Consider the following 27,502-nt stretch of genomic DNA (forward strand, 5'->3'; position numbering starts at 1 on the left):
TTGCTATTGCTCAGGGCTCTGGCAGATGAGTAATACCCACTCTTCTAGGACAGCATTTATTGGCTTAATCAGACTGTGGGTTTTTCTTTTTTTTTCCCCCCTTCTTCTCTCAGGGGACTGAAGGACAAGTTGAATTTACTGTATAACCAGGTTTCATTGTCAAAAGATGTATATGCTGTGCACTTGGTGAGGCTGCAGCCTCACGGAAAGTAATTGGTTGCATCACTAAAATCTGGATAACGTGCCTACGATGGGGCCAGATTAAAGATTGTATGGCCAAGTTGAATTTTGCTATTTTCAACTACTGAACGCTTGACTTCAATACCTTCTTATTTTTAGTTTTTCCCTTGTGTTTAATATACATTCAGTGGAATAACCTACTTAACAAGGAGGCTGATGCGATCTGTATGAACTTTGTTTCCCAAATATACCTCGGCTTCGGATGGATCATGGAGCATGAGGGTTGTACCTTGCTGTAGCTGTTTCAGAAAGATTAGAGTGATAAAACTGGTATAGTCCGCTAACTGAAAGTAGGCGGCTGTCTTTCCCTTTGTAGTTATGCAGGTGTATGGAATCCTGTTGAGCTGTGCGTTAAGAAATATTCAAGATACAATGGAAAATTGTCTTAGCGCTATATCTAAAATACTGTTAAACTAGGATCAGAAGCCATTGCAAACTTATCTGTGTTATTCCTTTCACATTTTACTGACAGCAGTATGGTAGTAAATAATTAGTGTTTGCGGTAGGAGGAAATAATGACCTGTCTGAATGAACAGTTTGTACCAGAGCTAAGCTGGTATAGATCCTCCTTGTAGGAGAAGGGGGGTGCTCTACGGCCCCACGATACTGTGAATTAGTCTATAATTAGAAACCTGTGACATGGTACCGTGTTAAAAACCTGTGGTGGTGTTTTCAGTTTAATTGTTTGTGGGGACAATCTCACTTACTATTTGGATCAAGAAATAGACACTTCTGCAGCAGTATGCTTTTATGAAATGTCCCAGAGCCTCTGAGAAAGAGATTTGGTCTGCATTACATAGCTCTGGGCCCAGCGCAAGCTTTTGTTCAAATTGCACTGCAAATGCATAGTTTTGACTTTTAGTTTATCTTTTGCTTAAAAAAGAGTAAACTTTTGATGTGAACAACTCCACTTTTCAAACATTTGAATTCATATATGATTTAATAATTATACAGTTACTGTATATGTTCTTCTTTATTCACTAGTGAAATCCAGGTGATTTTGTTTACGCTGTTTGCGTAGAACAGAATTTATTATCCCATCTCATCCTGTTATGTCATGGAAAGAATTTTTGTCTTATATGTAATGGTGTAACTCTGTGAATTTCCATTCAATTCTGTGATCTGGTGATTCTATTAGTTTGTTCCCTGACCACCACTATCGTTTCTTGCCTCAAAGACGAAAGTCCTTTCCTTAAAGCGGTGAAATGATCGTGTTTGCTCATGTCTGCCTCTCCTGTCTCTAGGGAATCACGTAGGAGTTACGTGTGTATTCTTAGTTGTGTTGTGTCGAGAACTGGTCAAACGGAGGTATTTTGTCTTTATTCAAAAGAAGTCTTAGGCTTTCATTAGGAGAGAAATTAACAACCTGTATGCTGTTAATACCTGCTATTTTGGGAGCTCAGTTTCCTAGAGTCCAAACAAAGAGATTTAATGTGGCCCATTTCTCAGACTAGTATCTAACCACGGGGCCTAAATTAATTTCTGAAGTTTGTTCTTTGAAGTAGATCCTGCATGACATGGAGACCCTGAACTTCCTGAACAATACTGTTTTCCCCAGAAATATCCACAACTCTTGGGTAAGGAACTATTTATCAAATTGTTGTTTTTGTGCTCTTCAGGCTCCCTGTCAGAGAGAGTATTGGAAGTGAATGTGGTGAAAAACTCGGACAACTGGACGAAGAAGAACTAGGTGTATTGGGCAATGATCAGTTTTTCTCTAAACCAGGTAAACGTATATTTGGTTCCTTTTGTATAAACTTGTATACCTCTCCTTTTCTCCCCTGTCTCTTCCTTTTCCTCCCATCTCCCTCCCCCAAACAAACTGTGAAACCAAACTGCCTAGTTTCTATTTGTCTAATGCTGTGTGTGCATTTGTTCTTTTTTAAGGCTTGATATTAAAAAAATAAAAACCTTGTTTTCTATGTACCACAGTGTATAATGCTGGTGCATTGCTATATATGTATACATCTGATCTATGGTATTGATAAATGCAAATATATAAGATTGAAACACATCTGTAGGTAAAAGATGTCTCTCATAAATGTATGAATTGATTCTGTAGTGACCATTAAGAATACTCTTTATCGTAGATTGAGTATGTCTTTCTTCTTGTTCTCTTCCCATTTTTCTAATCCACGTTATCTCTGTTTTTGAGCGTCGCTCTGAAATGCCTTTGGAAGAAAGAAATTTGATTGCCCCTCTTTCCTAGGAGCTCTGGTAAAAGCAGTGTGAAGCTGACTCTGTTGTCAGGACAGCTTAGCTTCAAATTCTGTTACTGTGCTTCTTAATTTCCAAAATTGTTAGTGAAGCTGATTTTTTCAAGGAAAGGACATTTATGTGTATTTTGTTCTGCACTGTCATGCTCTGTAATTTCTGTATCCATTTGCTGATTTCTCTTCCCACCCCCCCCTGCCCCCAAATTGGACAAATCTAGAAATTTTCTAGACATTACTATCCTTAAATGCCTCTGCAAATTATATGACCTCTAGAACTCAGGTAGGTGCTGAAGCCGTTTGTTTGGCTGGGAGGCAGTTGGTTCAGTTGGCCTGTCCAGCACCTGCCGTGCGTTTGGCCATCCATCCTGGACTGTGTCTAAACTAGCCGCAAAATACCGTCTCTTGTTCAGTTGACAGATCACATAAAACTTGTGGGAGACAAAGAGCATTGAAGGGTGAGACTGAGGGATAAAGGGATTAGAAGAAGTGTAGGCTGCTGTGGCTCAACTGTAAGAGGACCAGCTAGTAGGAAACCAAGCTTGCGTAATTCTGCAGGCCGTGCAGCAATTGGTCTGATAGAAGTACGGCGTCTTCTAGTTTTTTCATGCGCTTTCCTAGTGAAGGAGGGAGTCTGTTAAATGGGACTTCTGCTGGAGGTGCGCTATCAACTTAATTTAGCAGCACAGGTGACATGCTTAATTTTGAATGGAACTGGTGCTTGCCATGCTTCTGTAAAAAATACATAGGGATATAACTTAATCTTGTGGATTTATTTTCTAAATATCTGTTTTCTCTTTGTCTACCTTAAAATGTTTGTCACTGAAATTTATACCTTTAATATTTATTCTTGTCTTCCAGCTGTAACATACTTAAATAGCGCTTAGTTACGAAGCAACCTAAAAATATTATTAAAAAAAATAACATACGCATTCTGATATTATTCATCTATTGGATGTTTTCACCTATCCCTTTCCCCCCGCCCCTCCTTCCTGTTCGTTCTCTTTGTCATGGTCTGGAATCACGGTCTCTTAAAAGAGTTGTTGCTTGCTGTGTTGATATCTCCTCTGATCAGCAGTCTGCTTCCAGCTGTGTGGTATCAAGTGAGGGAATGGAAGCAGACTGAATAATGATAGGACTAGAAGGTGCCCTTTGGCATTCTGGGACTCAGCTGCAAAAACTCACCTAGATGTGGAACACCATAAAACCTGTAGGAGATTTCAGTTTTTGTTGCTATCAACTTTGATTAATAGACAAATTCCAGAATGTTGTCTTAGCATAACGTAACAAAGAAGCTCGGAGAGTGAACTTGAGTGGTAATATTCTGGGTTATAAAATAGTATATTTTTAATAAAACTAACTTCTAGTCTTAGCCTTAGTAATATACTAAACATGCAGATTCCAAGAGCTCCAAGACCCATAGGTAGCTATCAGCTATATCTTCTTGGAAGTACGTGCTCTATCTAAGAACAAAAAATTGTCATAAATGATCAGATCAGAGATTTATCAAGACCAGCCCATGCTCTCTCTAGTTGTGTCCAGTACAAATGTAGTCAAGAAATAAGCTGCACAGCAAGGAAATCAAAAGCTAGTTTGCCCTGAAGTTTTGAGAGTCAGCATCCCTGCAGATGCTTCTTTTTAAGTTGCTGTGCTAACTGTAGATGAAAACTCCTTTATAAATGGTCAGCCTAACTTAAATCTTGCAGCATTATTGAAAGTGATTATTGATGTTTTTTATGCACTTGTGTTTTATGAAGTTCTGTTGAGCTTTAATTTACTGCTTTCCAATTTCCTGGAAAGAGCATATGCTCTTATTTTGCAAGGGCAAATAGGAATGCCTAACTTGCTTCTCCTCGGGGAAACTGGAGTTCGTCAGGGAAGTGCAGGGAAGAATTCTGGCTTCTGCAGAACATAGTAGAAATGATACAGCTGTGAAAAGGAAGTTGAAGTGATGAAATAAAAATAGAAGAAAATACCTCCTCACAATTGCTAACCAGAACAAGCGCAGCATCCTTTTCAGGCCCATCTAGCTCCTCTCGTGTTTGGTACTGGCTGATTTGGAGCCAGTGCTCTGCCTACATCTTTGATTCAATGAGGTCATGGGACGTTGTGCAGAGGGAATACCCTACAGAGCTATGGATAGGTTTCAGGTTTATGGGACACATTACTATTTCAAGCATCCTAGGGAAACGAGATGTTTTTATTTGTTTTTCCTTCAGATCTGAGTATTCTAAACCATTTTTGTTAGGAGCTTTACTCTCAAGGAAGCTTCTGAAATCCTTAATAAAGGAACCTAATCCTTTTTAAAAAGAACCCTATTTCATTTTCCTCCCACAGCTTTGTGGATGGCAGCCTTTTTCCTCCCTCTTTTGTCTTCGTTATTTGCACACCACTGAATGGATCTCTCTTAGGCATCTTTTAGGTCCCAGGTTTAGTAATTGCTTACAAAGAGGGGAAAAAAAATTTTAAACGTTCTTTCTGATCAGGATTCTGAAATACAGAAAACTTTTATATTCTTAAGTGACAGAATTTCTTAAACGTTTTGAGTTCAGGACAGAGGCCTGAGAGGAAAATTAGCCATAGCACAGGTCTCACCCTTTGTGTAAAAAATGTATATGCAACTTGAAAGATGACTGCAATGGAAAACAGAAGGCCTCCCAAACAAAAACTAGTTACTTGTGGGAATTGTTGGGAATTTGTGGGCATTCTTTAGCAAGCAAGACTTCCAGACACAGGAAATTGCTAGCCTATTTTCAGTGATCAAGAAGAATAATCACTGTGACCAGGCTTTGCATTAGGCTTTCTTCCTTGGTGCTCAATCTGTTTGTCAGATAGCAACTTTGTATTGTGTATTTTGAGTTATGACTGGTGTGGCATGGCTTATTTCAGAGTCCTTCCTAAGCTTTGTAGCATGGCATAGGAGCCCAGTTGTTTCCTGTAGCTTTCTTTTCCTATTAGCTTATTTGCTAACTGTAATCAGTTGCTGTGTTTGTAGCTGAATAGAAACATGATCAGTGACAGAGCAAGCCCCCCCCCCCCCCCGTGACTTACCTAACCAGTACTTTATATTTCTTTCCTGCATCTCATTTTAATTTGATTAGTGGCTGATAAGATCCAGCTGTGTGATGTCTTCTCCTAGAACTAGTGAATACAAAATCCAATCTGATGTTAGAGGAGCTTTCAGATTCAGTTCAGGAAACAGGTACCAGAAAGAATAGATCATCCACTTTGTGAGATACAATAATTAATTGATACTTTGGAAAGTTGTTCCTTCAATGGGTAGGAGTCTATTTTAGTCATGGCAATCAACATATCTTTACAGAACTTGCATAGTAAATGAAAAGACAGTGAACGGGCAAATTCATCTTTTCTGTACCTGTGGTTTTTTTTGTTTCTTTGTCCACTGCCTGTGACTAGAGAAATGAATATCAGTATTTATTCTGGGTTGATATTAATGCCTCTTATATTACAGTCATAAAGCACAGTGCTGGGCAGTTGCATGTTTCATTTATTTACTATTTTCAAGTGGAAAGTGTCCTACATTCTCTGTATGTCAGAATTCAAGGTAGATGTTTGAGCATGATGTCTTACAAGGGTGGCTGTCCCACCCTTACTACATTTTACAGAAGGCATAAGCAATTGGAAAAGTGAGGCCTTGTGCCCTTCCTGCTGAAAAGTCTGTAGTTCTATAGCTCTTTGGATGAGATGCCTTTATTTTTGCAGAAGTGGTCTGCTTTTTTTTAAAGACCAGTTCTCATTTTGGGACTACATAGGTTTGAAAGGAAGTAGTCGTAATGATTTATTACTTAAGTAGATGTCAGAAAAAGCCAACAGTTGAAGGTAATTACACTGTTTGGTACAGAATCCACAGTTAAACGGCGGTTTAAACCTTGGAACTTTCTTAGAGGCCTGTAGTCAATATTTCTACTCTTTGTTGTTAGAATGACACCTTTTATAATGAAAAAGGTGCCCTGGAAAGGGGTGTTGGACCAGATGATTTCCAGAGGTTCTTTCAAACCCCAACTGTTCTGTGATTCAGAAGTGATATCTTCTGTTTGTCAGAGTAGGTTTTTTGATGGCTACTCGATCACATCAGTGTTTATCTGAAGTTGCAAGTTTACACTGAGGCCCAGGACTGTACTTTGAATTTAGATAGAATTCTCACAAATCTCATTAAATTTCTCAAGCAAATTCTATATAGTTTCAGTTTTTATGTATATTTTTTAAAAAAAAGGTGCTTTGTGAAATTTCTGTTCAGACCAGTGAGCTTGTTCATGCTGAATGTTTCACATCTTGAACGCTTGGAAAAACTGCAGGCTAAGTAGTTAAGTCGTTATTGAGAGTAAGGTTGCCAAAGGTAAGCTTTCCCACCGTTGTTTGCTTACATACTGTGGTGACTTCTTCTTTGAAATGTTTTAGCACCTCCTTGCTTTGCAGAAGGCGCTTGGGGTTTGAGATAGTCATCGTGAGAGAGAATCTGGCTACCGCAAGAAATACAAGAAGGTTCTGTTGCCTTTGAAAAATGGATTTGCGTGCGCTTGGTAACTGCAATGTAATAGGAAAAATCTGAAATCATCATCTGTTCTGTGAATAGCCATGCCCCTTGCAGCTTGAGGTGCATGTGCCACAGAACGTTTGAACATGTGAATAAAATTAAATTTTCCTTTGTGAAGGGGGCTGCTCTGGGCCTGCCTAGGGCTGAACACTGAAACTGAGATTTGGAAGTTTTGGGCTAGCGTCTGTACCTGTAGTGATACGTAGGCAGGGCGGAAGAGCAAGCTGTCTGTTTCAGCGTGGGGAATTAGCAAGAGAGGTGGAGAAAGTATTTAACTGGAAAAAAGAATTAAAGCCTGGGGCTATTTGTATGAAGAGCCTCAAATGGGACAGGCAAATAATTGAGATCTGAGATGGGAGGAGAGAAAAAGAAGAGAGAAAGATAGTGAGCATCGTTGTTGGATAGGTGGAGAGGGGGTTGAAATATGCGTTGTAACCAATTTCTAGACTTTATTTGGAGCAAAGGAAGTTGTCATGTAAAGAACAGTATCAAAAAGGGTTATATGGATCTTCAGTAAAAATTGATACACGAAATTGAATAAATTGATCTCCTCATTATTCAGCAGGTATACAGAGCCCGAAGGCTTGTTTCTGATTTGTCCCTGTATATTTTTCAAAATGTTTTTATTAAGTTTTAGGTTAATGATTGTTCAATTCAAACAACTAATATATTAGTAAGTAAGTTGTTATGTTTCTACTGAGTTAGGCAAGCCTGTGCTGTGAATCCTACCATTTCTTTTTTTTTGTCCTTCTCTTTTTGTGAGCGCTATCGTAAAACTGCTACCATCTTCTTTTGTATGCTTTTTAATCTTCTTTTCAAAATTATGATTTTTCGTTTTACTGCACTGAATGTAATTGCTACATGGAAAACTTGACAGACATGGGAAGGCTCTGCTGCTTTAGCAGGAATATGCTGCTACCAGGAGCTTTTTCCCTAACAGCTTGAGACTTTTTCCAGCGTTGGTCAAATCACGCAGAGAAACTAATGTCTCAGTAGTGACATCTTTGTGCCAGGGGGAAGCCAGCCGTCCTTTGTACTGTGACATCCGTTGCCACTGTGACAGAATGCTGTATATGAGTTTTCCTAGGAAATATATTTAGAAACTTGACCAGAAGCCTTTTAAAGAGGACACTGTTCATATTTTCTAAGGATGTCGATGTTAAGTTGTCCTATGTATGTTTGAAAGTGCTAAGTAAATTGCTATACAACAGTCGCCTGTAACTGTTCTCTAGATCACGTAGAATCGAGGCATAGGAACCTTTCCTTTGGGAGAGTATTGGTCTCAGGAAGCTTCTGGGTTTAGTACTTTATAGAAGTATCTCAATGAAACTGCCCAGCTTTTGGGGTTTGTTTTATTCTAATATGTGAGCAACCGGTTTTGTATTCCTTGACACCCAGCGATAATTTGGGGGTTTAGAGCACATTTAGGTACTGTACAGAGACAAAAGAAACTGTTCTGCCTGTTTCTGCTTTTCTGCTGTGTGAGGATATTAGTAATCCTTTCTCAGAAAGGAAACGATAACAGTGGGGAAGGTATTTAGGCTACAGACTTTATTTTACGTTCTTTCCCACTCCTGGATATATTGGTTAAAAAGAAATGACTCTGTATTAAAAAAAAAAAAAAAGTGCAGTCTAAGGTTTTATTATGTTTATGCAAATTAGTAAGTAAAGTCCATCATTGTAAATGGTGAAACCCCTCTGAAATCAAAAGCAATTCTGCTGATGATTTCAGTAGGATATTTTTAGCCAAATTGTTTAATTTGCAAAACTGTTGCTTATCAACATTTTCTCTTCCCCCTCCCCCTACTTCTCCCTCCTCACTAGTCGCTGTTACACTGTTTTTCACACTCGAACTGACAGCAGACTTCTGAGCAGAAAGTCATGGCGCTGTGAAACTGCTTCGTCCTGCACCTCCCCCTCTTAGCAGTGGCTAGCTGAATTCTGCAATCTCTTGGCTGGGTCGTCACGTTGAAAGAGCATCAAGATACTTAACAGGCTTGTTTCAATTGCTAGAGGGTGAAAGGATAGTGATTTCCTTACCAAACTGTGGATTATTTTATACTGTGTGTCCAGTAAGCTTTAAGGGAAACACGCAGGAACATAAATCAGGCTTATTTTTTCAGTATTATCAAAGAACTTCTGATAGTTGCCGTGCAAACTGTGCCAGGTCTTATCTTTTGGCTTAACAGGAGAGCATATGGGGCTATGGAATCATATGTATGCTTGACAGTGGTTTATATACATAAACAATGTTTTTTTCAGAGCTGCTGCCAGTAAAACAACAGTTACATAATCACGGAAAATCTCTTTGATCTATTAATATGAGAAAGTATTAGTTCTCTTAATACTTGAAAGTATGTGATTTCAACTTAGCAAAAGTTAGGTTTCTAAACACTATGATTATATTCTCCTGCTCATGTTTCTCTTTCTGTACTGTAATAACTTACTCTTGATTATTTTTCTGCTTAGATACTTCATTGTCTCAGTGTGAATCAAGTGATTGGACTCCTATACCAGTAACTAATCACGAGTATCCTGATATGCCCATAGCCAAACACAGGGAAGAGGTAACTTTATTGTCAAGTTCATTGTACATTGTTCATTTTTGTTCATTATGAAATAAAACTGAAAATCATACTTTTGTTTTTTAGAAGGAGATTTCTGCTCCTATTCTAATCACTGTTTGAAAAGCTTTGTTTATTGTACGTAACAGATTTTTTTTTTTTCCAAGAAGAAACATTACTGTTCTACTTTATTTTTAGATGTTTGTTTTATATAAAAAAAAATAAATAAAAGTGAGTGATCTGTGATCTTCTAGTGCATTTTAGGAATCCAGAGTTTCCTAAAGATGCTTAGGAGATGATGGAAACATGAATAATGTTTCACAGAGATTTGAAATGTGTACTGAAAGCAATTGATATTTCAAATCTGTGCTTGCAATCTGTTTTGAATTGTTTTGTAAACCTAAAAGTTTCCTTGAAAAAAATCGTTTCAGATAGTTTCTCTGATAGAAAGCAATTCAGTTGTGATTGTACGTGGAGTAACTGGCAGTGGCAAGAGCACACAGATTCCACAGTACGTTTTGGATTATTGCGCTCAACGATCTACCTACTGCAACATTGCTGTCACCCAGCCTCGGAAGATTGGTGCCACCAGCATTGCCAGATGGATTAGCAAGGAACGATCCTGGACATTGGGTGGATTTGTAGGTTACCAGGTATAAGAAATTTTCAAATTGTATTTAAAAATAAGGAAAAAGTACCATATCTTCTTTCTTGGTTACTTTTAAGTACATCTGATATACCAAAGAATTGTTATGGAAACACTTTTAAAGTGGAGTTACAATTTTTAGCAGTCTGCTGTTAAACATTCATAGCTAAATGTTTAAGCCTTTAAAACTGAACAACTGGAAAAACTAGCTAGACTCTTGACAGGAATACTTAACTGGCTGTGTTCCCATAGTTGGATGCACATGTAAAAACATCTGTGAACAATAACAAGAGAACTGTAATTTGCCCCTTTTTCCTTTAAAGTCTTCAATTAATATATTTGATTTGTTTGACTTTACCTGTCGGCTATGTCATCTTTACATGAATGTCCTGCTGTAGTTTCTTCCTGACATGTCAAAAAATCAAACCAGTTTCTTTTAAATATACCTCTTTCTTCAACTTTGTCAAACCCAGCTGTTTCACCCCTCCCTTCATAAACTTGATGCCACTTTCATCTATCGCCACAAATATTGGTGCTTTAATCTGCTCTTTGTCAGTGACCACAGTAAACTGCTGTGATCATTGTTTCTAGTGGTAGTTTGACAGTGACAGTCTCTGGACTAGTGAAGATGCTTAGGAGATACCCCAGTTGACGTTTAAATAATAGGTGTGGATTATGCTTTGCTTGGTAAGGTTTATCAATACTTAAGTATTCAGCTTAATTTTTCTCCTCAACAAAAGGAATCTTTATTATCGTCCTTACTGAATATTGTTCAAGTTTCAAATCTTAAAAGAGTTTCTTTGGATAGCTCTATATCAAATATTGTAATAGGAGGAATTTTTTTTACTTTGTTTTACATAACTCTAAATTTTTCCAAGTAGGGAGAAAGTAGTAATAAAAATATGCTCTCTGCTTGATCACTTCCTAAGAAGTGAGGTGAACGTTCCAGGTAACTACATGAAAATTGTAATTTGACGTTATTTCAAGCCTTAACCAAGCCAATGCTATTAGCCTGCAGTTATCGCTTTGCAGAATTGTTGTGGTTATGTTGGTTTTCTTGTATGTTTTCTAAGTAGCTTCTTAAAAAATGTTTTATGTACTTTGATACCTTGAATTAATTGTAAAATTGCTTAATTGATTCAGTAGGGTAACAGCAAGGTGTAAAATGATGGCATGCTTCCAACCTGTCTTCAGGATAGCGTATGTGGATGTGCTGTGCTTGTCTTGCAAGTATTTATGTGAGCTGAGCAAAAACTGGAGAAGTTGAAGAGTATAAGGGTGTCATTACCTCAATTAGTGAATGCTTTGTAAAGATTTTTTAACCCGTAGTGTCCATGAGTCTTCATGTACCAGAAGCATAGACTCATCTGCTCTAGGCTACTGTAATCATTTAAAGTGAAAAGATAGCCATGGCCCTGTCTACCTGCCAGGTTAAACAGTGTGTGAGGTAGCCAAGATTACAGGCATATTTTAGAAATTGTAAATCCATTGTTTTACCATAGGGTTCATAATTTTCATCTCAGGAATAAATTGTCTACCCTTGATGATGTCTCATTCCCCTTTTCCTTTTCTCCTAAGCAAATTATATTTTGACAAAATCTTTTTTAACTCGCTCTGAATTTGAGTGGAAAGACCCGTGTATGTACCTTTAAAACCATCTAGGGAACTCTCCTCAGGCTGGAACCCGCAGTAAGAGCAACTGAAATTTCAATCCTTTGTGTAAACTTACAGTTACCTCCTTGATTTTTGGTAAGGAAAACTTTCTGTTCCTGAGGTAACTGGTTCTGCACTTTAAAACTGAGGCGTGATTAAAAACACATTTGTTCAGAGGCTTTCACAAGTCTGAGTGAATGGTTGTGATGGGTTTACATTATATTTCAATTTGGAGTGTTTCACATGCATATTTCTGGAAATGTGTTAAATATCCATGCATATCTATAATTTTGAAACGTCTCATAGTATTTCTCTCATTATACTAGGTTAGTTTAGAGAAAGTTTCCACAAAAGACACAAGATTGACGTACATGACAACCGGAGTTCTTCTTCAGAAACTAGTTTGTGCTAAAAGCCTAACTGAGTTCACACACATTTTCGTTGATGAAGTAAGTTGGTGAAAATAAATTTCAATTTCATATTACAAAAACCTTTTTTTTTTTTCTTTTTTGTCTCATCATCCTAGAGGGAAAAAACCATAGAAATATCTACCTTGTAGATGAAGTTTAGAGTTTGGAGATTTTTGAAAATGCTGAGGTGTTGAGATACGAGTGCCTTGAAATGGTTTCTGAATCCACAGCCTGAATTTCAAGATTAGGTCTGGCTAGACCTATAAAGAAGTCTTTGTTGTTGTCTTTAGCTAGGGTCTTCACCCTTCAGGGAAGTCCTGAAAAATAAAGTAGCCATTTGAAAGTTCTCTAGTCTTCTGGCCAAATGTAGTTTTCTCCTTCATGTTAACTGGGTAGCATTTCATTAATCTGTTTGTGGTCCATCTACTCATATAGGTTTATTATTATTACTATTGCCTCACTAGAAATATGTTTTACACCAGCTTTCTAGATTTTTGTTTCCTGATTTTTATATTTTTACATGTTGTTATGCTTTTTTCTGAATTAAGCAATATCTGACTGTTAAATATAGTCAGATGCAAAATTCTGCATTCATAAACCATGAATGTAAATCACATGTGAGATGTAGGACTAAATCTTGGGATGTAGTGGCATGAAAGAGGATCTGTAGTTCTCTTTTGATGCTGGCTTTTTAGGATGCTGTAGTTGGGAGTGACTTTTATTCTTGGATGTTTGAGGAGCACAGGGAACTCCCTGTACTTGGTATACATTAGACTTACAGTAATAGCAAATCCTTTGTGCCAGGAGAACAGATTAATACAGAGAATCCCAGACTCTTTTTGAGTGCTACCATTTGAGCTGGTGATATCAGCTTGTACTGCTGTTTTTGTCAGCCCTTAACTTTCCACACTCTACCTGCTTTTCCTTGCTTCCCTCACCAGAACTCCAGTCCTTCCTGTTCCCATGTGCCACTCCCCCACACCACACACACTTTATTTTTCATGTTTCTCACAGACTGTAGTCTTGACTCAGTCTTCACTGTTTTAGAGAACATATGGTTACTATTTCTTCATCCTTAATTTTAGATCCGAGCCTGGATTAGCTACCGGAGACATCTTGGAACATACCTAAGCAAATCCTAGAGCTGAAAATCACAGCTTCTCATAGCAAAACATTGCAGTCAGCCTGAAAACTGCCTTAGCTGAATCTTTTTCTTAGTGAGGCAGTATTGAATATAAATATATCTTTAAAATATGCTAATTAACTTACAGGGATGAATGCAGACCTAGAGTTCTCCTGAAGGTTGTGCTCTGTGTAAAGCTGCAGCACTTAATTATGTATAAACTGTAATAATTCAAGAAAGGAATACAGTCATCACTGATAATATTGAGCAGATGACTTTATTCAACTGTATTATCATCAACCTAAAAGTTAGGAGTTAGGATGTATAAAGAATTGAATGGAAAAGAACGTGTTAGAAAGCAGTCGTGTATTTTGGTAGCAGCTAGAAGCCATTAGGAACAAGAGGAGCCTATGGAATTTGTTCAACAAACTGTTAGATAGTTAGACACATAGTCCCTGTCGGGATCACTTGTAACCCCACTGGTACCATTATCATAATCATTTTCAGTATTGCTTCCGTTGTTACTGTCAAATCTAGTGGAACCTAGTAGCTAGAGCTTGTGATTGATTTTTCTAGTTGTTTTCTAGTCATTATTCTACAACGTTGATGACTTACAACGTCATATGGTTTCTGCAAATGGTGCTGTAGTTACCTACACTGTAGTGTTGAGATTTAAAACATAACTTGCATAGTCTTAAAAGATATGCTTTCTGCTATGAAAATTTGTGGTTGTTCCAAGTTAGAAAAGCATGTAAAGTGTGAAATTGAGCAGCAAAGGAAGAGATTAACAAAAAAGAAGAATGTGAATTTATGAAAACTTAAGTTGTGAATAATGTCTTCCAGGTACATGAGCGTACAAAAGAAATGGATTTCTTGCTCTTGGTAATCCGTAAACTGTTGCGTACAAATTCACGATTTGTAAAGGTAGGATCAAAGTATATTCTGCTACTTTTTCTTGGAAGAATAAATTTATACATGTTTTCGGTCTACAAGGGTTGTAGTTTTAAAGAACTTACTACAAAAATAATTATATACTTTAAGGTAAAATATTATCTAGCTTATTGCCACTTACAAGCAAGTCAGCTAAGGAGCATTCTTTTCTGGCCACTGTAATGTGCTCTGAGAGACTTTTCTTTCCTCGTGTTAAGACGCATCAGTTCCTAAAGTCTGCTTAAGGCTAGACATGCAAGGTGAATATGCAACTAGAATTAAATATTGGATATTGGGGTCAGTGCCTAGGCTTGGCTAAATGTGGTGATGCTAACTCTTGGAAATGGTATGCTTTTTTTTTTTTGCTTGTAATGAGGTAACATTATTGGAAAAAATTGCAATGTAACATTTGCATTTTTTGCTATTTATAGGCAGAACTGGTAGTACGGCGTGGCTGAGATTTTTCTGTGCGTCAGGAAATTTTACTTGCGTTGTACAAAACCAGTGTGCAGAATTTAATGCAAGTTTTTGCATTTAAAATGGGCATGACCTGAATCTGCACTGGCTTTTTTTGTTGCTATCGCAAGGGAAGCGACATCCTTCTGCACAGTCCGCCAGTATTGATTCGAGCTCAGATAACTTGTCTTTAGCCCTTCCAAGTGTGCTAGCCCTTCCAAGACCTTCCCCTCACTGAAAGTGTCCTTCTGGTTGTCACAAGCCTATCCCTTCGCATCTCTTACTCTTATCCCTTTTACTGCCAATAAGAAAACTCGTTGGTTCTGTTTGAATTCAGAGACAGTAGCGTAAAGCGGTTCTTCAGCCTTCCTTAGCACTTGGCTCTGTCTGCCATGAGTGCCAAATAATTTGATCATGTTCAGTTTGTGAAAGGTTTCCCTTGATGCCATTTATCTGATTGTCAACAGCAGGAGTCTCTTAAGCTTCTGTCATCTTTTCTATGAGAAACTATTTCTCTTTTAAAAGTTTTTCTTTTAAAAAAAGAAAGATTTTTCTTTTTCTCCGTAATCCTGATTACATTTCTCAAAATTGTCCTTGGAAGACTTTTATCTCCTTTACATCCTTCTCTACAGTTATTTCTTCAGATGACAGTTTCACGTGGTATGAATCGGAGACAATTTTACTTCTGTGGGTGGTTTTCTTGCTCTCTTCCCTCCGTCCTCCCTTGAGTTTTTTATGCTGAGGAGAGGGGAACTATTGATCTTAACTGGTGAGTTTTAGCAGAGTGGAACACGTAATTTTGAAACTATACAATAAGCCCCGTGTGCCTTATCCCTTTTCTCCAGAAGTCCCTTTTGAAAAACTGATAGGGAAGGGATCTGTGATCATGTGGCAAATTTATCTGGAGCGTGTAGGATTCGCCCTTGACCCTAGCCCCCACAGTGATTTGTGAAACAAAAGTGTGCATGGAGGCCTTTTGAAGGGAAAAAGTGTATTTATGATTCAGAGTAGTATGAAATATGTGAGAGATGTTTGTCTCCTAATCTGGCCGTTACGGACTTCAGATATTTTTCAGATTTTTTTTTTTTTTTTTTCCCCTCCTGTAAGCAGTTATCTGTGATTCTAACATACGAAGTACAAGATCCAACTGTTGCAGTTCAGCTACTAACTAGCCTGAATTTTCTGGCAGATAGCTGAAGCGCAGATTATTCCTTTTAGATCAGAGGGCACACATTTGACTGTTCAGAGGCTGATCTTTCTGGAAAGGGGTTATTGCAAGAAAACCTAAGAATGTGAGAATGGCTCTATTACATCAGACCAAACATTTCCCGTGGTGACATTAATGGCTGTTTAGTTAGGAAAGTAGGAGCTAGAATCTGTTCCATGTTCTGTTGCTGTTCACAGACTTCGTAAGAGTTGTTCTCATTGTGCGTATTTTTGGTCTCAAATGTTGGAGTGTACGCACATCCACACTGTACAAGCGTTTATGGACTGCTTGATCTTAAACTGTCCGATTACCCTCTACTCCCATATGTTCCTCTGCCCTATTGATACATGTTTATTAAACCTCCACTCTGAGAGTATCAAACTCTTGGTTTAATAACAAGGTTCTTCAATCACTGTTCATTTAGGAACCCATGATTTTCCTTCCAGTTTGAGAGAGATCTATGCAGATCACTATGTGAGTGGTAATTAAAAGATTGTGTAGAGGAAGAAGAATTAAAATTCCTTGCCAGTAATTGCACTTCAGAACAATTTAGGTTGGATTTTATTCCAGTAGCCTTCAGGCAAGGTTACATCTAGCCTATTTTCCTAGCATAGGTAAGCTACTTTCCCTTGAACCAGCAGGCTGTTTGTGCTGGAGTGGGACCGTTTTCATCTAATATTTGCAGAATTATGATCATCTTAATAATTTAAAGAAAAGGCTTCATCAGGTAGTGAATGTGATTTCTGGCTCTCTTCTAACTCTTCTAACAGCCTAAGAATCTTGGCAGAGTCAGCAGACATCAGAGAGCAAAGAGCTTAGTGTGATCCTGGAGAGTTTGTTATATAAGCTAATTGAAACTCGGGGAAAACCTGTTACTTCAGATATTTCGAAATCATTACAGTAAAACTTTTAAGGCTAGGATATAATTGCAAGCACTACTGTTATAGGAAATAACCTCATCTTTTGAGGGAGGTAAAGGCGCTTATCTGCTCTAACTGTTGTTTAGTAAAACAGGAGCTGAAAATGTTTAGCATGTACTTTCTTCTTTGTTTGAGAACAAGCTTAAGGAAGAGCGTTAAATGTTTCTAGATTGAACTTTTATTGCATGAAGAGGTGGTTCATGTTGTCTGCCCTACACATTTAGCCTGAGTCATTCTCTTCCAGGTGTATACCTTTTTCCACTTGCTGTATAGGGAATCTTGAGCATTGAGCTATGCTTGTCCTAAATGTGCCTAAGGTAGATCCCTGCAGTAACCTGAATTAGGTTATTCTAGCATAAAGAGGTGGAGATTTCAGTGTAGAATGGCATTTTATGTTAAAAGTGATGTCTTACCTTTGCTATGTAAACTCTTTAACAGGTAATATTGATGTCTGCTTCCATCAACTGTAAAGAATTTGCTGATTACTTTGCAATTCCACTTCATAACAAACTGAATCCAGCCTATATATTTGAGGTGGAAGGCAAACCTTATGCTATTGAAGAATATTATCTTGATGATTTGAAGCACACTTTTGTCTTCAAGGTACAGTAAATATATTTCTTTGGATATAGTAAGAAAGAAATTGGAATAGACAGTTACAGACAACCCATTTTACTTTGAAGTTCTTTGTATGAATTAATACATGGTGATTTAACAGGAGTTACCATACCAACAGCCTAGTGTTTTTTTCCACATAGCTGAAGTGAAATGAAAAGGGCTGGGGATTTTAAATAGCATATATCTCCTACTCTGACCTTTTCCTCTGTAGTTTGCTTTGAAGGTGAAAACCGTAGCAATGTCTGCATAGAAACTAACATATGAGGGCTTATAGATCTGTTTGGATACAACTGGCAAATTTGGGGAATATTCTTTGAATTGGTTCGCATGCTGTTATGCATCAAAGGCAGAAAGAACTAGGAAATGAATACGGTCATCAGAGAAGAAGCATGTATGATTGGAACTTTGGTATTGTAAAGTTGATGACTTTAGCAGTTGAGGATGACGCGCTTCCTGTTTTTACTGTCCTGCAGTAGTTCTCAAACGTGTTTCTGTTGTAGCCACGTAGGTCATCATGACAAGTTCGCAGGAGTCATAGTCTTGCTAAATACACAATTCTGAGTAATAGAAGTCTACTGGTATGATAGGTATTCACCAAATCCCTGGCGACCACTGAACAAACAGGCTGTGTGGCTGCGCTGAAGAATTGCTGAACTAATGTATGATTTGAAAAGTAATGGCTAAGGCAAGGTACTCCCATCATTTTAAAAGCCAGTTAGTTTTAGTTAGCTTTTGACAAAATTGATGCAAGGATACCTGTCTAGTTGAAGCTTAGTAAATGTAATGACAACATAATGCTGTTTGAAACTTCCCTGTAAAAAAACAGGGATATATTATCTAGACCAAGCGTGCTATTCACTGACTGTCATAACCTTTAATTGTCTCGTATGAGAAATTCAGATCAGAGGCAGCTCCTTACTTTCAGCCAAAGTAAAACCTAATTGCTGTGTTCCAAACTCTAAATAGCTAAAAAGAGGAAATGCTAGGCCTTGCAGAGTCCGTTGGTACCGTGGAGAGGTACCAGGGAAACAGTAGACTTTGACTGCAACCCCCCTCCGAAACTCAAGGCTAGCGGTGGCATCTGGAAGGGCTGGTGGATGGTGCTGTTCCCGGAGGTCACCGGGAAGCTCTCAAGTGCTGTTTCATGGAATTTGGTCCGTTTCCTCCTCTTGGGCAACACACAGATCCTTTCACAGTTGTCTTCGTTCATTAGAGGAAGTTGATTCAGAGAAAAAACTGGGTCTGGAACATTTAATGTGTTACATAGGATTGATTTTTTTAGAATATCTTAATTCTGTGACCACATGGAATACTACCTGGAAGTTTGTTAGGTTTTGGGGGGGAGGGGGGGGGAGTTAACTTGTGCAATATAAGGAAAAACAGTTGCTGTTTTTTAAAACTTTCGTAGTGATTCTTCAGTGAAATGAATACATTTTGTCAGGATCCAAATTCAGTTATTTTAACATCCTGAGGGTTCTAGATTGTGTAGGGTTTTTTTTGTTTGATTGGTTTTTTTCCTTCTCAGAAAGACTGAAATGTAATGCTCACACAAAGAAGAAATAGTGGATGCACTTAAAAGGTAACAGTATGTGAACATACTGTTATTCTTCAGGTTTCATGCCTCAATTCTGAAAATAATTGACTCTGCTGTTACCACTGTATATTGTTAAACATAGACAAGCAAAAAAACCCCACCTCACTGAAAAAAACAACTGTTGGACAACTGTTGAAGTATTAATATAACCCAAAAAAATACAATAAATGCGTATGCCATTTGGCCTGTCAGTGTTCGTACATTAGTGTGGCAGCTCAGAGGAGTGACCTGGAGGAGATTACGTAACGTGTGATTGTGTAAAAGACTTTTGATGATAGATGTCAACAAAACGATAACCAAGAAATTCTGTAAGAAGTCGACTTCAATCAGGTTGCATCTGTCAAAGCTGATGCACTCTCGACTCGTGGTCAGCTGCTACACCTTTCAGCTCAAAGATCACAAATGAAACGAGCCGCTTACAGTGCTCTTTGCGCGTATATATGTACACGTATACGCGCACTTACTTTCTCTGTATATGTGACCATTCAACTTTGATTCTTAGGTTTTCATCTGTTTCTTAATATTGTGTTCTCTTGGCTACAGCAGTTCTGTTTTTCATAGGAGGAAGTTAATATGATTATAAAAGAAGTTATTTGTACCTCAGGGCAACCTAGAAGCACATATAGGATCTCCTGAATTACTTTTTAATACATATGAAAAAAAAATAGAAAATTAATTGGAAGACACTGATGTTTTATCTTGCATCTTATTTCTTACAGAGCTGCGTGTGGAAATTTTCTCTGAGCTACAGATTTAATAAAAGAAATTATTTAAAAATATGGAAGATCTGGGAAGATTTATATAACATCCTGATAAAAATTAAACGGCCTAGGAGTTAAGGCAAATAATAAGTTAAGCATTGCCACATGAAAGCAAGGGCCTGTCTCTCACCATGCTAAAATCCAGATCAATTATATAGCTCATTAAATGCCTACAGACTTCAGGCTTTAGTTCTTCATATTTGATTTTTTGTGTATGAAGAGTCTGTAAAATTCACATAAAAGAATACAGCATTAATCACAGTTGAAGCATTCTTTGCTTTTGATAAAAACACAAATTTTGCAAATTTTCTTCTTGATTTAAAATTAGTAACTATAAAATCAGATGACATAACTCATTGCGTAAAGCATCTTGATTTGACTTAGTTCAACCTTTCATAATAGTCTTGTTTGCTCTGAAGTATGAAGCTTTGTCACCTCTCAGAAAAATCTTAAAATGATTGGATGTTACTGCATATGTGTACGGTTCTTTTATGAATTCTGCAGATCTCTTGAATATTTATTCATTTTTGTAGGAGACAATGTTTTAAAAATATATTTGCAATGAAAAATTTTCTTTAAGCAGTTCTGATTTGGATAATTTGGGGATTCACGGATATGCTATCAGCTGTGATTGAGAGGATAAATAGGAATGCCATTTAGTTTTTTTCTTTTTTCCTGCGTGCCTCTTTACAGTAAAGCCTTTGCTATGGCTAGACTGAAGTTGTGGAGTCAGAGAAATAACCTTCCCCTTAAATTGCTTAATTTGTGTGAAAGGATAAAAAGAAAAGAGAAGGAAGGGGAAAAAAACCAGTTTTCAAATATAGTACTGGCTTACTCTTTCCCAGTAATTGCATCTTATATAGGGGATACGATTTAATTTTTGAGTATCAGTTTATCAAAGGCTATTTCCTTCCTCTTGATATAATCATCTTCATAAGGACATTGTTCTGGATATTAACTGGATCGTTAGTTTGTCACATCAGCACCCTGTAAGCCTGAAGATATCAATGAAGCACAGGTTTTGATGCAAAAAGCACAAAGGCTGAATCTGTAGGCAAACGTAAAGCTGACTGTGTTCCGTAAATGCTTAGCTACTGGAATACTACAGTATTTGAGATGCTGAATAAAAATTAGTTGTATAGTTGATTCTATGAGCAGGTCTTTCAAATGTAAGCAAACTAGGGGTCTTGTTCTTGGCCTTTTTGGTAGGAAGAAGGTCAGTGAAATCCTGTCTCTTTTTTGCCTTAGGTAAGTAGATAAGAGTCCGGTTTTGGCTTGTAAATGTAAAAACTCCTTCATAGCTCTGGGACTGAAGCCATAGAATCCAGATGAAAGGTAGTGAAATGCTGTCAGAAGCAATTTTGATTATGGTGTATTATTTCAGTCAGCTGTGCTATGGCTTTTGGACTTGCTGTTTGTCACGTTGTTACCTTTTTTGAGTGGTGTGGCAGCCTTGTCATGTTAAGGACTGCTGAAGGTAACAAAACTGAAAAGACGAATTTGACAGCTATTCAAGAAAGGATAATCTAAAAACCAACATCTTATCTTCAAGTAACCCTGAAAGCACAAATTCCTTAAAGATTATCATATATATTGGAAACAATTGTTTCTTATCCCAACTACTGGAATGTGGTTTGTGGGCTCTTTCATGGATTAGCCAAACTTCGCTGGAAAAGAGCAGGGGCAGGGTGTGAGATGTGGTTAAGAAGCTGTGGGGTTGACGGGATTACATACGTGAAAGGTCTACCTGGATGGTTGATTCAAGGGGGAGGGAGAATTGGAAGGAGTGTTGTCAAATTCTTACAGATGGCTTTTTTTTTTTTTTTGATCTTCCAATCCATTCTCCACCATAACAAAGGGGGATAACGTTCTTTGGGTTTTCAGGAAGGAACCTTAGGAACCTTTCTGCAGATACCTTGGTGACCGACGGTAGATAATGCATAGAGTTACAGGATGGTTGTTCTGGTAAGGATCAGAAAACTGAAGACCAAGGTTTCAATGCAAAAGGATAATCTAAGTCAGTATTGCTATCTTCATGTCTTTTCTCTTGTGCCAGCAGTAGAGCTTTTGTGGTTCTGTAGTGAGCTGTTTCAAAGAGGAAAAACTGGCATAAAAATAACTTTATGGCTTTATGGCTATTCGGTTTCTGTGTGGAATGAATTTCTTACCAGGACTGTCTTTGTCCTTACACTTTATATCCTTGTTAAAAATGCCTCTTAATTATCTGGCTATAGCTGGTTCTTGTCTTCTGCTGTTATCTGTCTGCACATATTTACCAATTACTACAGACTGCTGCATTTTTATCATTATAATTCAGTCCAGGTTTATGGGGTGTTATGCTTAAAGCACGAGCGCTGTTTTCACTGTCAGTTCAATAACAGTACCGCTCCTTAAAAATAAAAACGAGAATTCCAAGGCTAAATAAAGCTGAAGCTGTATTTTAATTAAAAAGCAGTACTGGAGTGTATCAAGCAATAGATGAAGGAGACTGATAGACTAGGAGGGAAAAAATTATATTTTTTGAGCATAAGCATAAAAGTAGAGATTTGTTAGCTAGTGAGAAAATACAGGATTTCTTAAATACATATATAGTGTGTATATATATGTGTGTGTGTGTGTGTGTGTCTATGTGTATCCAAAAATAATATATCCCTGGAGCCTACGGAGAAGGATTGTTGATGCTGATCACTTGAGCCTATTAGTTTTCTTGGGAAAATCTTGAGTGATTTAAAAACTGTTAATTTCAGCATAAAAATAGATAAAATATCTTGCTTGAGGGCAGGAAGAACCTCAAAGGCAAACATGGGGGAGAAGTCTAGTTCGTTGACTGTAGAGTTTCTAATCATGTGAAGTGCGTGCAGGGCAGAGTCCTGGTATAAAATTACGGTGTAAAGTTAGAGGTTGCAGTTAATTCACTAAAGAGTTTCCTCTGAAATGAGGTGAAATCATGAGAATCAAAGATTAATGGAGGTCAGAAGCTGTTTTTCCTACGAGGGAAAACGTATCATACTATAGATCATTCACAGAGCAGGTATTTTTTTTCAGTTTATTAAGCAGTGATTTTGTAAAACTGAGAAGCGATCAAGTCATTTTCTTTGCTCTGAAGACTTGGTTTGTATTCTTAAATATTAAAGCTCAGGTATGTGACAGAATGCCAGAAGATGGTCTCGGGAGACAGACTAACTTAGTGGTCAAGTCATCGCGCACAGTTACATTGTATACAGCAGAACTGTAGTTCTTCAGCAGAGCATGACCTAAACCACAAGAGCACAAAAGCAAAGATAATTTAAATGAGAAGATGTACATGACTGATTTGGCAGTCAGGTAGACAGCTGTGTTATGAGGCTTGTGAGGAGGATTGTGTCTTCCTTACACTAATTCCTCTCCTTCCCATGCTATTTCCATGGGTTGCAGTTAGTCACACATGCTTGCTACTTCTGGATAAGAAAAAAGTCCTGCAAACATTAGCAAATTGCTTGTACTTAAATCTTAAGTAGGTATGTATCAGAAATATGTCTTTAGCCTTAGGATCGTAAGACGCTTGAAGAAAAACATGCATTTAGAAGGTAATGAGTATTTCCAGGTTATATTAAGTTATTCACACAAACTGTGCTACATCAGTTTTAGTTGAAAAGCAATTGAGTAGTCTACTCACGTGTGTAATCTAGAGTCTGTTAGCCTGTTTGACTCTGTTAACCTCAGTATTTCCCTCCACACACAGCTTCCTCCTCAAATAATTGAGGAACCAGTGATAGTAAAGGAAATGTATCATGTTGCAGTGTCTTTGATTCAGTCGTTTGATGAACTGGAAGTGAAGAGCAGTAGGTAAGATACAGTTGAAGATTGTGACTAAGGAATATGTGGTTCTTTGGGAAAATAAACATTCTAATTAACCGGCAGAATTTATAGTAGCCCATGCGCTACCGTTCTCAGTGGTACCTTAATTTTCTTTGTATCTCTTATTTTATATAAAAGCAGATTAAGACTCCTTCTAGATCTTACTGAATTTCCTATGTTCTTGAAATACATTTTATGGCCTTAAGTGGCCATTAAAGCCAGCCATGGCATATGGAAACTTCAGGCTCCATGCTGCAAACTAGAATATTATTTATAAGAAAATAAAAGTAGGACCAACCTATTCTGTGTTCTGAACTAAAACATATGTTAAGCCATTAAAAAAAGCCTAAGAATATAAAAGAGACATTAACTTTAACGGGCTGTTTAGCTGATGCTTTCTTTTACTCTCTTTTGGAAGAAATTAATATTAATTTATGTTATATCACATATTTGGTAAATTGCTGTTTGGTATCTAAAAACACAGTAAAGCAGCTACTACAGTTTTGATTTAACACTGAGTAGGTATTTAAAGTTAGGGGTGATTTTGCCCATATATTCTATTATGTTTTATACATATGTGCTGAAGAAATACTTTGGTTTTGTAGGCTTATTTTTTTTCCAGCTTAGTGTCATTTAAGCTTGTGAAATTTTAAGCATTCTTTAAGCTGACCTAAACAGTTATGGAATTGAACACTGAAATGCAAGTGTTGATGGAGGTAGGTTAATATAAATTTGTCACTAACTTATTTACAATACATAGGGTGAACTGCCTTTTGAGCTGCTTTTTTTCCTGATGTGTTTTTTTTTTTTTTTGATCCTTTCAGCGATGATATTTTACTGTAGTTTGGAAATAGCCAGAAATAAACTACCTTTTACAAATGAGATAGCTTTTAGAAGCACATATGAAGGCGTGGGCATTTCAGCTTTAAAATTCTAAACAGGCTGTTAGGAAGATCCATTGTTAACCGTCCATTGAAACTTATACTTCCTATTCTTTACATGGTTTGAGAATAAAGACTTTCATGGTACATGAAAATATTTTCATCAGTATGGAACAATGACCAAATATAAGAGTATTGCGTTGATAAGACGAAGTGTAAGTATAAGATGATTGTGGTCTCTTGACTCATAGCAAATAAACTTACATAGATGACTCATAACAAATAAACCTATAGGGAGGGCATTAACTTACAGTTAATGTCATGACATATAGCTCTTGATAGTGGTAAGCTTTCTCGTAGGCTAGGCCTATAGACATTTTGGTGATACTTTTAAAGGGCCAGAATATGACATATAATTGAAAAATTATCAAATTAATTTATACAGAATTCTGCAGTGATATACTACCTTTGCATTTTAAGATCTTTGATAACCTCATTTGGATGAACTTTAAAGGCAAATAAGAATATTTGTTTTGACATAATTTTGAAGACAAAAGCAAACCTAATGATTTGCTTCCAATATTTACATATGTGTTTTCCAGAAAACATAGTTCTGAATAACGTGTTCAATTCCCCTTCTTCAGGAAGTCTGAATAATGTATATAACAGGATATGTGTAATTCTGCTTGTTTTTCAAGATAAAATATCTTAGGGGTAAATAAACCAAGTAGACTGAAGTTGTACGACTAATGAAATTGCATATTCTTATTAGGGAGAACAAATCCTCGAGTCTTATGTCGGAACGTGGCAGTGTGCTAGTATTTTTACCAGGTGAGTCTTAATAATTCTTTTTCTCTATTTGTCATTTAACAAGCTTTGTTCCATCGCTTCTTCCATGGGTTAATTTAATGTGTGTTTAACTGGGGATTCTTGATGTGGTTTTTTGGGGTGTGGGTTTTTTTTTTCTTTTTCTCTTCATTGCAAACTTGTAAAAATATGGAAATAACTGGAAGAGCTGAGTTTAAAAAAAAAAAAAGTTAAGACTTAAGTAGTGTGTTACAAATGAAGTTACTGTAATAACAAAATTAATTGTACAGTTAATCCAAAGAGATTGAGTTGCTCAATCTCTTGAGCAATTTTGAGACAATACCTAAATACCGTGAGAAGTTCATAGGATTCTTTTAGAGCGATATCTCCTTATCTGCATACAATACAGCCTCTTACCTGCATTTTATTTAGATTTTTGGAGCAAAATATAAGTTTCACTTTTTTCTTTCCGTATACTTTTCAAAGTGCTGCTATCCCTGACCAATTATAACGGCAGTTGATAAAATTTAGATTTTTTTATTTAAATACATATGAAAAGTTCCTGAAAAAGTCTGTAGGTAATACTTTGCAAGTGGGTTAGTATTTGGTGGTGTGTGTGTGTGTGTGTGTGTGTGTGTCAACCCTCCCGCTCTCCCCCCATGTGGTTCAGTGTTTGACCTTGGACCGTTTTATGACTGGTCAGTCAGGACTGATCTTGAGCACAGGATTAGCAAATACGTCTTGAAACTCTTCACAACCAATCTTAGGACAGAACTGGAGAAAAGGGGAGAAAATAGTCCTTGGTGTACAAGAGGGCAGCTGAAAGAGATTTGAGTTAAAATAACCTCTTCGTTTAGGACACTGACTTGAGATGCCTAAATTTTTTTGAGTGTTTAAAATTGTAAAGCATTTTGTGTGTTCAGAGTAACGCCTCTGTTGACACTTCAAACTGAGTAGACGTCAGGAACCAGAAATGCAGGCATGCAGCGCTGGGGAATGCTTTTAAGTGATTTGCCCTCTGTCTTTGCCAAACTCTGATAAGACAGAATCCACTTCTGTAGAGCAGCTGCAGCTGTCTTCAGTAGGATGCCTTCATCTCGTAATTGCCAGTCTTGTTCAGTGCTTAATTTCTATTGTTACTGAGTGTGAGTCTTTACAGATAAATATGCTTCAGCCCTCTGCTCTCCTTTGATTCCAGAGCTAGTCCTAGGTGATACAAATTATGAGGAAAATATCGCTGAACAGTTTAATACATACGTGTGTGCATGTTGCCAGTGGTTCTGAATTAAGTTTGCGCAACCAGTACTAATTCTGACATTTTTTGACTTGAGTGCCTGGCATGGCAACCTTCATGTTTCTTGAGCACTTGCTCCAGTATATAGTTTTTTACTTTTTAAAGAACTTTTTGAAAAAGCGCTGGTGAGGATGGCCTGATTTCTTTGTGCTTCGCAGACACTTGCTGATGGCAGGAATAGCGTGACTTAAAGCTTTTGTGCTTTCTTTCAAAGGGATTGTTCTGCTACTATCTCTTAAGCTTTTTTCTGTTCATGTAAACCTGTTTCTGTTCTGTGTTTTCCTTTACACTTCTCTGTGCCTCTGTCTCCTTGTTATCCTGATATGTTTGCCAGGCTAATTTTGTTATTTAGTTGCTTCTTCCTTCCAGAACCTACTTTTCCCACTGCAGTTGTGATCAGTTCTTGTCTGTTCCAGGATCGATCAGCAGATATTACCTACGGTGCCTAGTAGGTAATTACAAGACTAATTAGAAGGTAGTGTTAATGTTGATTATATGGAGTCTACTTCTTCCTCCAACCATAGATCAAGACTCTCTTAATCATTTTTTTTAAACATAAATTGGATTCAGGTCTTGATGTCTTATTCAGATCCTTAATTAGGTAGTATGGCAAGTGGGATATTAAAGTAGCCGAGCAGTGCCTAGTGGGACTCAGCCTGCCAGACTACTGTATCCGTACAATCCCTATCATGGTGTTCTTGTGTTTGCATATATAATTGGGTCCTTTTGGGTCATGCATTTTTTTACTAGTTGTATCTTTTATTTCTTTAATTGCATACTCCAGTTCCATTCA

The 27,502-nt window shown here is 37.3% G+C and overlaps 1 protein-coding gene across 3 annotated transcripts in view; it reads left to right on the plus strand.

Annotated features, from left to right (window-relative positions):
* The window catches only part of TDRD9 (tudor domain containing 9), a 93,435-nt gene that overhangs the window by 18,281 nt on the left and 47,652 nt on the right, over nucleotides 1–27,502 (plus strand). For all 3 annotated transcript variants that reach the window (XM_068947217.1, XM_068947218.1, XM_068947219.1), the window contains exons 2-9: nucleotides 1,860–1,966; nucleotides 9,478–9,575; nucleotides 10,004–10,225; nucleotides 12,198–12,320; nucleotides 14,248–14,328; nucleotides 17,356–17,520; nucleotides 23,612–23,715; nucleotides 25,381–25,439. In XM_068947217.1, coding sequence (XP_068803318.1) covers nucleotides 1,860–1,966; nucleotides 9,478–9,575; nucleotides 10,004–10,225; nucleotides 12,198–12,320; nucleotides 14,248–14,328; nucleotides 17,356–17,520; nucleotides 23,612–23,715; nucleotides 25,381–25,439 — 959 coding nt within the window. The remainder of the gene's footprint in view (nucleotides 1–1,859; nucleotides 1,967–9,477; nucleotides 9,576–10,003; nucleotides 10,226–12,197; nucleotides 12,321–14,247; nucleotides 14,329–17,355; nucleotides 17,521–23,611; nucleotides 23,716–25,380; nucleotides 25,440–27,502) is intronic.

Source organism: Struthio camelus, chromosome 5, assembly GCF_040807025.1.
Source record: "Struthio camelus isolate bStrCam1 chromosome 5, bStrCam1.hap1, whole genome shotgun sequence".
Taxonomy (NCBI): Eukaryota; Metazoa; Chordata; class Aves; order Struthioniformes; family Struthionidae; genus Struthio; species Struthio camelus.